General features: G+C 40.5%; 1 protein-coding gene across 1 annotated transcript in view; it reads left to right on the top strand.

Moving 5' to 3' along the window:
* adamtsl3 (ADAMTS-like 3) overlaps window positions 1–12,732 on the top strand; it is a 175,798-nt gene continuing 163,066 nt past the window's right edge. Inside the window, exons 1-2 of the mRNA XM_026378845.2 lie at window positions 1–237; window positions 1,679–1,791. Of these exons, the coding sequence (XP_026234630.1) occupies window positions 1,705–1,791 (87 nt within the window). The 5' untranslated portion in view covers window positions 1–237; window positions 1,679–1,704. The remainder of the gene's footprint in view (window positions 238–1,678; window positions 1,792–12,732) is intronic.

Raw genomic sequence — 12,732 nt, 5'->3', positions numbered from 1 at the left:
CTGAGCGCCGCTCGGAGCCTGGAGAGACTCCACCAGAGACACCCAGTGATCTCTGTGACACCTCACAGACACCCCGTGTCTGTGTCTGAACTCGGGAAGTGGACACAGGAGGATCTGGACTCAGTCAGAACCGGGGACTATGTTTTTAGGATTTTGGGGGGGAGGATAACTGATGGTGGATCCGGTTCTTCTAAGCGCCTAGGGAGCGCAGCACAGCACCTCTCCTCGCCTCACAAGGTAAGCTTGATTTCTCCTCAAACAGCCCGCACATCATCCGCTGCAGGCGCCGCCGCTGACCTGCGGCTGCTTCCGTCCGTTCCCACCGGTAAACTGGTCTTGATGCTGCTGACAAACAGAGGCGCTGGGTGGAAGGTTTACGGTTAGAAACTTGGAAACTTGCAATAATCTCTGCATACGCAGTCGCACACGCACAAGAATTCACAGATCAGCTGTTGTCGTGTGGCGCTGCTCCTGCAGGCAGGTGAAGATTCATTGTTCCCTCTGCAGAGGCTGTTGAGAGACAAGTGTCTGCGGGGAGTTTGTCTTCGGTAGCAGGACTCAACTAGCAACTATTTTCATTATTGATTAAAAGATTTCAACGACTGCTCAGTAAGTTCTCAGTAAGACATTCCAGTGCCAGAAAGCCTGAAGCTAAGATCAGAAAGAAGCTGGGACTATTGCATCTATTAGAAACGGACTTGCATGATCAATTGCTCATCACTACTCTGGTTTATTGTCTTGCCATTAAAAAATTAGAATCCAAATTTAAGGTGAAGTAGAGTAACACGTGTTGGATTATATAACCTTTATCTTGTCGAGGGTGCATGAGTTAAAACCTTATTATAGTGAGGTTTGAAGGGGTAAATCGATGCTGATGAGCGATATGCTGCACTCTAAAATATTCTGGGTTAAAACTGACCCAGCATTGGGTCCAGAGAGGTCACAATACTGGGTTCAATTTACCCAGTTAACTGCAGGTAGAAAATGAACCCAAAAAGATCCCGTGAGCCAACAGTAATGTGTAATCCACTGGTTCTGGATAAGTGTAATCCAGTGTTTTATTTTGTAGGTTCAACACTGGGTCAACTTTAAGCCTGATTTTTTTACAGTGTGGCCTTGTTTGGGTCAAGTTCCAAAAATGCTGGGTCTTACAGTTATTCATAAAGCATCCTTTATTAGACACCCGGAGCAGGTAGAAGCTGACCTTTACACTCCACAAACACTGACTCTTATTCATAAACCGAAGCCTCCAAGCTCAAGCTGATTTTAGCCGGATGACATCAAGAAGACATCACTGTGGTTCTTTTCTCTCGTTTGACAACACAGACGACATTAAACTGTTGTTCTCACAGTCTGCATGCTTACGTGCTTTTTACATTTGTGCTTAATCCCGCTACTACACAGTAATTACCATGTAATACATACGCAGAGCACAGATGGGGAGATTTATGTTGTGTATGTGTGTGTGTGTGTGTGTGTTTGTGGGGTGCCAACATGGGCCCAAAGCTCAGTTTTACACCACTGTCCAGTAGTCCCTTAATCCAACCTTGTTGCTTCAGCATGGCTAAATGCACTTGATATCATAGTCTTGATCTAGTGTGGTGTCAGTCACTATCACGGTCAACCACTGCGCTGCTGCACAAGTATTTAATTTGCCGTGTCCACTTCCTGTACACAGATACTACACCCAGACGTAGAGAGACCATGACCATGGGAAAAATCCACATCAAGATGGAGTCATTTATCCTGCAGTGGGCTGTTCTCCTCTTTCTCATGCTTCCGTCTTTCCAGGTACTGAACATGGATGGATGGATGGATGGATGGATGCACTGTATTTTACACTATTTACTGCGACCGTGCAAAATATTAAAAACACCTTTCCAATGGTCAGTTGCAGTTCCACAGCATATTCCAAACAAAACACACTGACAGTTTGATTGGACCTGTGCAGATCACATTGTTGTTTGAGTTTAAATGTCTGCTGGGCAGTGTGGACAGCCTGGTGGAGTCTCTGTGCATGTATATGAGCTGGGGTGAATGTCACCTCCTAGTATGAAGCAATACTAAGCACAGGATTTTCTCTGGCAAATATAGCAGACACCTAATCCCTGACAACAGGCTCTGTGGACCTGGTGTTCGACTCCACAGGCAGCTCAGCAAAGAGATCTTTATTTGGAGCTTGTCTGTTTACATGGGAGATACAGAAAACACAGCATATGTTTTGTTGTTACTCAGCTTTCTATCTAAGCTCTTTAGCAAACCAGGAACATTTTCAGAGGTCTAGGGCTTCCAACCTTAGAGTATTTACTATTTACTACTAGTTGCAGTTCATGAACTGAACACATGGCCATGTGGAATTTGTGCTTTTTCTTTTAAAATGTCAGTTGATGATTTTGTGAGTTGATTTAGCAGAAGAATTAATGGTTTAGGTATAATGCATTTAGAGGATTAAACACAGAATATCAGCAAGATTTTGCCCTTGAAAGCCCATATCCATCCTTAATCAATGATTAGTTAAAACATTAGTAGCATTTTTCTGTGAGCACAGTTTTGCATTTCACAAATAACCGAGTTAACGTCTAACACTAGACACTATGTGTACTAGTTCTATATGTTTGACTTTGGTACCCTGCAGCAGACAGCACACAGAGTGCTCTGATGAAACTGAAACATGTCCAGTCTACTGCTGCTCTTGCTTTAGTGTCATATACTGACTTTTAGTGGAACACCACTTTGACTTGTGGCTGTTACCATATGGCAAAAACTGCTCTGTGCCACATACAAACAGTCACTACCATTGATGGGTAGTAACATATGAAAGGCACTATTTGGTTCAGGTTTCTACTGCTGAGCAACAGTTCTGCCCTAGCTGCACACCACTAGGTATCACCACTAACAGTCACTAACACAACAGGGCCATCTACCGTTGCACACATTTGCCAGTAAGAATCAGTGTATGAGTGTAGGAGGCCTGTGGCACACAGTGTTTGAAACACTATAAGCCTGGAGAATAGCAGCAGCTTGCATGAAGTCGACAGTGACATGGCACCTAGACACAAGTGTGGCATACAATTGACTTTTGACTTTGAGTATCTGTCAAGTAGATATCATTTCGTTCGGACTTTCCAATTTTTCAAGGTTTACACACTAACACAGATGGATGCCGACACAGCACTGACAGAGCTGTGAGGTGTTTTGTGCCAGCACTGGACCAGGTGTACTGGGACTGGCCTCAACTTGGTTGCTCTGTGGAACTCAGCACTCAGCTGTCAGCACTTGGTGCGTCCCCTTTGGATCATCGTTATTCTCCGTTGAGGGAAGTTTACAAAGCTAATTCTCTCACAGCATTCAGCAAGTCAAACAATACTGGCTTTTTCCTTCTGCTGAATTATAATGAAAGTGCAGAGATCTGTGTTAATGGGAGACTTTAGGTGTTGGACTGTCTTATCTGAGGCTACGCTGCAGGGTGCATTACTCTGTGAATCTTGAATAAGTTGATGAATAGGCCAAGCTTTCATGCAAACTCCACTGACAGAGCCAACATGATGCCAGAAAATTCACGCAGGATCACTTCTGCCTGATGACTGCATCAGCACATATTCAAATGAATTTGTCCCCTTGCTGACTGTGTCAACAGTCCCTCTGACTATGACTATAGATGACTTGCACCATCTGCTTTTTATCTAATTTTGATTATGAATAAAGACCACTGACGCACTCTGATCTGCAAGTTCTCATGGCAGCGTGAACACTACTACTGAGAGAGAGTTGTTGAATGGACTGATGCAGTCCATTGAAGCGAATGTTGGCTTCTATTAAGGATACGTTTAGTCAATGTAGAGAGTGACCACACAGCTGTGGGCAAAACTTCCATGACATTTACTCCCAGCATATCAAAACAAAGCCACCCCATCCCGCAATATTAGCAGATAACTTGTTAATAAAAATGTTTAAAGATGCATATTTTATTACAATATGCTGATTTTACCCAGTGGACTTGCATCACCCATTTTTTTGGGGATCTTTGTACCAAAACAAGAACATGCAACGTACATTTGGCAGTATTATGGCAGAATAATGCTTGGCACTATTTTTCAGAAACCAGGCACGGTCCAAACAAAAGTCTTTGCAGTTTTCGTGATTACTGGCATTGGCAGTGCCAGTGTTCACTGAATTGCAATGTGAAGGACAGGTGGAGTACACTATTATTACAGATGCACCAATTGGTTGCCTGGCGATTGGAATGTGCCAGTTTGAGGCCTAATTGGCTATGACCCTCGCATCAGTCTGTGATATCGGATCCTGCGCAGATCACGTTTACATACTGTACATGTTTATGTTCACTTTGCTCTCCAGCTCAAAGCTATCGTTCTGGGTCAGTCTTAGCCATGCTTCTGGCTCGTGGTGTGTGTAGGACCAGAGCGAAATTGGAACAGGACGTAGGGCAACGTTCCCTCCTTTTTTAAACAAGCTGGTCTGTCCTTCTCACATACTCTGTTGCATATTTATAACATCAAGGACAAAAGAAGCCATGGAGGAACAGCCATGAAAACATTCTGTGACAAAATTCTGGGATTTGCTTTAACGAGACTGAGAGAAAGGAAAGAGGTAAAATTGGAATTGGCAAAAATTGGAATATCGGAATCAGCCAAGGAAATCGCAAATCTTATTTCAACTCAAGTCGAAAATGATATTCCATTAAACAATGAGCTGAAAGTTCAGTAGAGCTGAGTGGACACAGGTCTGTCACAGGTACTTTTGCTCACATAAAAAAATGGATGGGTTCCAATAAAAGCTGCTATCTTCCAAGTTTTTTTATCAGATCCAGATGTAAACACTTGAAAGCTGAAATATTGCTACAGCTTTTTTCTCAAATTCATCTTTTGATGTTAAACCCAAATGTTTTGTCTAAAGCAAAAATAAAGGCGCTGGCCTCACTGTTTCAATACATTTCAAAGGGGGATGTCCGTGCACTAGTCATTACAATACCAAGGTTCCATCGTTCGTTTTAAGACACAAAATTCAGTTTACTTGTTAGGACAAGTTTTCATTTATGCTTACTCTATACTTACGTAGAAGGTTTAGTTTGGAATTTGATGATGGATATTTTTTGTCACTGTTTGTGCAGCTCTCTAGATGGTACCGTCTCGTGAGCTGTAAAATATAGTTAAATTGTGTTTTACGCACCCCTAGAGGGCACACTTTGATGTCAGTCAACAGCAAAATAAAGGTAAATGAAAATACTGTTGAAAATGGTGTGCCACGACTCTTTTGTGCAAAGTGTTGTGTTTTTGGTGAGTGTGCAGGAAAGCCAAAGAGACAGGTGTATTGACCTTTAGAACAGAGTCAATGTTCTGTAGTTTGTTAGAAAACAAATGCCAACCAAGTTGAGCTCTTGAGTGATTTTCTATAAGCAGCTGTTTACAGACAGCATGGTCAGCCCTAAAGTCAAATGCAGCTTCGCCCTGGAGCAGCAGAAGAAACTCTTTGTTCTGTTGGACAACAGTCTAGAGACAGATAATCATCTCACTTGCAGCAGTCTGATGCATGCATGTATTTGTTTAAATATCATCTATCCTACAACATCTGACTAATGATACAATGAAGCCATCAATGTAATGTAATGCAAATCTGTTGACAATTGGCTGTAATTTGTGAACAGACTTGGACAAACTTGGACTTAATTTGAAAGTATGTGGCACTGGGCCGGGCAGCTGGCAGGAGTACTTCCATACTTTTATATGTGCTACGTTAAAATTTGAATTTATGGGCGTTACTTTGTGCAGTAAATTGAGAAGTGAAGGAATAATTTGGATGCAGTTGACAAAAGGGACCGGGTGTAAATGAGAAAGGGATTGGTGGAGGTGGAGGGGTAGGGTACACACTTGGCTAACTACACGGATTATCACGAGCAGATGTGGGACCAGAATCACGCTTCATTGCCTTTTATTGTTCAGGCATTTTTTGAGATGTGCTACAAGATTTACAGCTTAGCTTCCATCGACCTCAGTTGATTCTTTTTCTCTTTCTGTTCTCTTTTCCTGGGTTTGACCTTACATGCCCCCTCTTTTTGTCACTGGTGTTTTACAGCACTTCTTTTTTTAACTGAAAAAGGAGGGGAAATGCAGCAAAAGAATTTATTTATTGGTTTTACACCAGAGAATAGGAGGCGAGCAGAGAAATGAGAGATGGGAGACTTGGAGAGGAAACGGTAGAAGAAAGAGGAAGAGGTGGAGGAGTGCCACTCTCACCTTGTCAATTTGTCTATTTCCTGTTGGACTGGCTTTCCTGGTTCCAGGTTCTTCCTGTCATCCTCCCAACTGTGCTGTGTCCCAACAGCTGTTTAAACACATCCCAACTACAATGTCTGCTCTGCCTTTTCCCGTCTCACCCACCCTGCAGCCCCCCACCCACCAGCAACCACCTTGATTTCCTCACCAGCACCAACTTCCTCCTCCAACGCCCCAACCTTCCACAACACATACTCACAAACAACAACCGGACGAAATCACTATGCTTTTCCTTTTCAGCCTCCTCTGAAAACAACATTGTCTGTGATGCCAACAAGCTATGAGGAATGACTTCGAGGAATGCACATAGCTATTGCCATTGTGTGTAGAAATGATGACAGAGGTGGAGGAATTGCTGAAAGCAGCAGAGCAGAAGGAAAATGGCACACGAGCTGGTGACAGGACACATGTCTAGAGTGTGTGTCTTTCATTGAAAGGCATCTCAATCCACTACTTTGTGTCTGTTTTGGGCTGGTTACTTGGAAAATGTAATAAATTAAGCTGCCACAGTGCCTCATCAGAACCTTACATAACCAGTTACACAGCAGTACAGAAGGAATTTGTTTTGTTGCTTGACTATGGGCGCTCTATTAGTCAATGGGCCTCACTTATTTCTTCTTAAAACCCACTTACAAATTTAAACGAAAGATTGACTTCTGCATTTTTGTTGTTTGTTTGTAATAGTACTGGATTCAAATGACAAACTTTCAATTCTTCCTCTCTCAAAGAACTTATCCTGAGTTCTTTTAATGCATCCATGATCCTGGCCACTCCTGCGACCAGAGAGCAGACTTGCTCAGCTCAGATAACTCCAGGCAAGCCTGTACAGTATATCTATACTTTCAGATATCAGATCAGACTTGTTTTGCTTCATCATTATCCAGATACAGTGTTCACTGAACTGGTAATATCATCGCATGCATTTTATGTGTGTAATTTTATATCCACCGACCCTCCTAAATATGAAGCTAGGTTGCTGCAGTGCCTGTGCTTTGGAAATACTGAAGTTTGTAGGGCCAACATTTGTAACTTCAGTGTCAGCATCACATAAATTTTGAGTGCTGTGTATCTGTACACAAACATTCCCTAATACACCTCATTTTGTGAGGCAACTGTTGATTAAGCAGTTTAGTTATTTATCCAAAGTGACTTACAAGTGCGATACAAAGTACAAGGCAAAGGCAGGTTATGCATAAGTAGGTCTTGCCTAAGGACCCCTACTAGACCAAGCAGCTGTTCAAGTATCATAGGTTTATGATGCTTTTCTTTTGTATCGCCCAGCCGAAGTAGTACTAGTAACAATCTCATGACACTTGTAGTCAGACAAGACATTGAAATCTGAACACCTTGAAAGTTAGAGACTGTCAACAGACAACAATTTTCCTTTCAGGATTAATAAAGTGTATCACAATCAGAAAAGTTCTTCTACACATGTACAAAAAGGCTTTTTTAATGTTGAATTTCTTCCGTTTGCAACTATTTACAACTACAAACTTACTTTACCAACACACATCTTGCCACCCGGCTTCCCTTGCACCAAACTGTGATATTTTGCAGTAGGTCTACATGATGCCCAGTCACCAGATACCTGCCACTGAGCTCCACTGCGAGGTATGTCTCAAGGAGAGGGCTGCAGTTTTCCTGGTTTTCTCTCAATAGTCTGCTTCATTATATGAACTTATTCTGTCTCCGCCCTTGGGACCAATTTGTCTACAGAGACCTTACCAATGGCAATTGCCCCTTCCACCTCGGAGAGGTGTCTAAAATCCATTATAGCTCATTGCCTTCCAATTCACAGGCTACTGTGAATGCAGTGATGGTGAAAAAAGATTTCCTCTTCCAAGAGAAAAAGACTGAGGATTCTGTTTAACTAAGACAAATTGCTGAAGTGTAGAGTACACCCAGGTTATCTTAAGAAAATCTTCCATAGCTGCTAATGAGAAGAAAATGAACTGTGATCCCATGTTGAGGTGGCTCTTATCAAGGGTGCACATCAGGGACAGGTTCACGGCACTGCATGAGTGGGGCCTCCTCAGCAATTTGGAGTGCGTCTCATGAGCCCCCCAAATTTTTTTTCTATGTTGTTGTTAGGGATGCTTCATTCCCCACCAGTGTGGAAAAATTAAGTGGCAGATACCAGGGACTATGCTTTTCAATATAATTCTGACAAATTTGACTAGATCCTCACAAGCAATGACCTCGAACAGGCTTTCAGTGTCAGTCATCCAAGCCCTGATCCACACTCTGAGAGGCAGCTCTGTTCAAAGGAAACCTGAACCCTGACGAGGAACGATTAAGCTATTCATCTGAAATAATGTAATTTTGACCATGTGGCCTACTGAGTGGGCCTGACCTGCTGTTCTTATCAGCGTTGTCATTATTTATTCACAGCTTGGTTTGTGTTTATTATTCACTAGTGGATTCATTACAGCTGCAGTTATCTTTTCACATCTTTTTGGTGAATTGGAGTTCTGGGGCTTATTATTATTTAAGCTCTGTTCACCACCTCCTTCCTCCCCCTTTCCTCTTCTTCCTTCCTGGCCAGGAACAAGAGCCTCTTCGTGTGTGGCTTTATTAAGTTTCATTTTGTTCTTTACGTTTGCCATTAGGCAACTTGTTAACCTGGAACATCTCCTGACTGCTCTCTCTTCTGCTGCTTTGAGTTTATGTCTCCTAAAGGTACAACTAGTAGCAGTTGGCTGTAATTAGGGTTACAGATAAAGGTTTACATCAGTGAGATGCAAAATGTGTTCAAGTAAGAATCGGAAGCAGTGCACAGTGTTTGCTTGTAGCTTTATTTGTATATTGATCCCACTGTCTTTGTAAGTTGAAAGTGCACAAGGCTGCAGGGCAGTGTGTGACACTATACCTGATAAAGATATGAGTGTAATTTTAATCCTATAATATTATACAACCATAGAATTTAAGAAAATTGCTGAGAATTTTAATGCTGGCTATGACCAACAGCTGCTAGAACAGTTCATCACAGCATAGTGCCCACGCTGACCCCCAGCATCAAAACTGAACTGATGAACCACATTTTCCTTTAACTCAATTCAGTTTATTCATACAATGCTAAATCACAGCACAAATCATCCCAAGCCATTTTACATAGTATAGTAATGGCCTAAAGATTTGGCAGCAATGCAAATTTAAACCACGTAAATGGCAATACATTTGTCAATAAAAGTTTTGAAGTTTAAAAACAAGCAGAAAATGACATATCTAACATATGCGTTGATAAAGTTCATATGTAAAATGGCCAATTGTACAACACATACTATAATATGTTTCTACTCTCAGATGTTTGAATATGGATTATACACCAGTACTTCTCAATTACATCTGGTCATTCCACATTACAACAAAGTTTGTGTTAAAAATAATTGAGGGGATTGAATTATCTCTAGATTTTATTGATATGTGATGTTTTGAATCACTTTTTTCCAGCATCATCTCAACCATATTCAAGGCTATCATTATACAAGTTAGTTATTCAGATTGACCTCTACTCAGGGGTAGCAGGAGTAGCAATGACCATGACAATGATAAACAAATGTGAAATTTGTCCTGCCTTTGCATGTGAGTCAGTGGTAGCAGGAGTATGAGGGAGATATGGGTTACACAGTCTGAACATGTCTAATCAGGCACAACATTAATACAAACAGTCAACTTAATTATCTTTGAGAAATTGTTTTTACAAAGTATTATCATGAATATATATCAATTGTAAACATACTGTATTTATGTTGATGTCAGAAATATTCCATATATAATGTAAGCTCTAAAATGTGTCAGGACACTTACTATGCACTGTAAACAGGTTCTGTTACAGTTGACAATTCACATTACATTAAAAATGTATTATTAGTCTTTTGTTTGTGTGTTAGTGTTCGACTTAAGAAACATAAGTCAGTCCCTACAGTATGTCACATAAACAAGCCAGCATGCCTCTATCACGTTGTGATTTATGATATGCAGATATGAATGTAGAGAAACTGAATGCTTAATACAAAGATGTGGGTTTATTTGAAGCATTATCATGTTGCCTATTTTGTTTGCATGTCCAAGTATCCAATAGATTAAAACAAAGACAGCATCTTGCTCCGAATGCTGTATTTCACAGTAAAGAGTTGTAAACAATTTCTTAATAATATTATTTAGTTGTTGCTGTTTTTAATACACTGTATAGCATATATATTTATTTACTAAACTATTCACTCATCGAGGCTGAACTGACTTTAATTTATAATAGTATTTAAACAGTGTATAGTTATGGTGTATAGCTTTAATAGTTATGGTCTATTTGTGTCATAGGGAGGAAGAATAGGTGGTACTAATAACTGTGACCTTAAAAACAGTTGTGCAGTACCGCTGAGGGTACCTCAGTACTGACTGGCCTTGATAATGCAGCCCATGCTTAAAACAATGAGGCAAGGCTCAGCCTAAAGGTCATTAGATTGACTTAGATAATCAAACATGACCTTTGGCCTGGCACAGCATCACAAAGGTTTTTAATGGCATACTGTAGTTTGTGTGTTCATGCTATTTGTCCCAGTTTCTGAACATTTTTTCTTTTAATGGTGTGAGGAACTGTTTTTGAAGTTCATAATTTAATGGACTGTGTTTCTGAGTGAGCAGCACTAAAACTGTTGTGTCATGTGTTTTCAGACCATTATGGAAGCTTTCTTGGGACATTTAGTACACTTGTTTATATTTGCAGTATTGTTTAGTAGGGAACTAGATGTAATTAAACTCGCATTTCAACTACATTTTGCAGTAGCTTCAAGGTAGTTAAACCACATCCATCTCTGTATCGTGATTTAGGTAGTTTTATTGCAGTACTACTGAAACTACAGACTTGGGATTGTTTTGTCTTATGGTTTCTTCAGCTGGATTATCAGTTCACCTGTGAAAAAAAGTTTGTTATAATTTTTTATGTTTCGATAGAAAAATGTCTGTAACAAACTTCTTAAATGAGACTGATGAGATTAATAAGGCAGTAGTTTATTTATATATAGTTTTTTCTCTTGCGCAAGCGAGCATGCATTCCTCAACACAGCAGCTGACAGAGGCGAAACTCTAAGTATTTCACACATACAGTTCTTATTATAGATTGCAGATGGGAGTGAGATGTGTTTCTGTTTGTAAGTAAAGACATAACAATGGCAGTTGTGACATTGCAGTCTCGTCTTGTCTTGAGGTGAATTCCATGCCAGAGCATCCTATGTGACTTCCTATAGTGAGACAGTGCACTAAGTATGGTGTACTATCTGACAAGGGCAAAGGCAAGTTTCACAAGAGTCACTTTAAGTTATAACAAATGGCAGTTTCATAAAAGAAACAATGAGACCAATTCCTTTGTTTATGCTGTAGACTGAAACATTTAGGTTCGACATCAAAAGATGAATATGAGACAAAAGATCAACACTTCAGCTTTTACTTCCAGGTGTTTACATCTGGATCCAATACAAATCTTAGAAGACAGCACCTTTTGTTTGAACTCACCCATATTTCATGTGAGCAAAAGTATTGGAACATGTGACTGATAGATGTGTTTTGCTGTCCTATTACACTGAGTCAAACAATAAATAGCACTGAATGTCTACTCTCCGTTTCAGATTTGGGTTTTGCCTGTTTAGACTGCATTTATAGTTAAGATGTGTAATCAACATGAAAACTAGAGAGCTGTCTACTGGTGAAAAACAAGCAATTGTGAAGCTGAGAGAAGATGGAAAATCAATCAGAACCATTGCATAAACAATGGCCATAGCCAGTACAACCATTTGGAATGTCCTGACGAAGAATCAGTGCTGTACTAAGTAACAGATGTTGAATGGTAGACTAAGGAAGACAACAGCAGTTGACGACAGATACACTGTGACAGCTAGAAAGAACCTAAAACAACTGTTAGTGACATCAGCAACAACCTCCAGAGGGCAGGAGTGAAGGTGTCACAATCTACTGAAGACTTCACGAAATAGAAGGACAGAGGCGGCACCAGAAAATCCAAACCACTCATTAGCAAGAAGAATAGGAAGGCCAGGCCGGGATTTGCCAAAAAGAACAGAAATTAAATTTGAAATGAGGGATTTTAGGACAAAGGTTTATGGGCTGATCAGACAACGATTAAATAAGTAGAATACCTTTGAATGGGTTCAAATTAGTTTCCTGGCTAACTAATCCCGGTCAGTACCCTCATCTAGACTAGTTCCTGGAAGCTGACATTTCTCCACTTTTTCCCATCAATAGTGGGAAATGTTTTTGGATTATGTACAGCCTGTGAACATGTGGGTACTTTTTGCAATCAACTCAGTTGAGTTGCATTTTTTGTTGGCATGCAAATATTTTTGTAGCAGGATTTATGCTTTGCATTTTAGGAGGTTGTAAGGCACCATGTAGCAATGACAATGATAAACAAATGTGAAATTTGTCCTGCTTT

The sequence above is a fragment of the Anabas testudineus genome, chromosome 3, assembly GCF_900324465.2.
Source record: "Anabas testudineus chromosome 3, fAnaTes1.2, whole genome shotgun sequence".
In the NCBI taxonomy this organism is placed as follows: domain Eukaryota; kingdom Metazoa; phylum Chordata; class Actinopteri; order Anabantiformes; family Anabantidae; genus Anabas; species Anabas testudineus.
The sequence above is the reverse complement of the archived record's forward strand: the minus strand, read 5'-3'. Positions and strand labels throughout refer to the sequence as shown.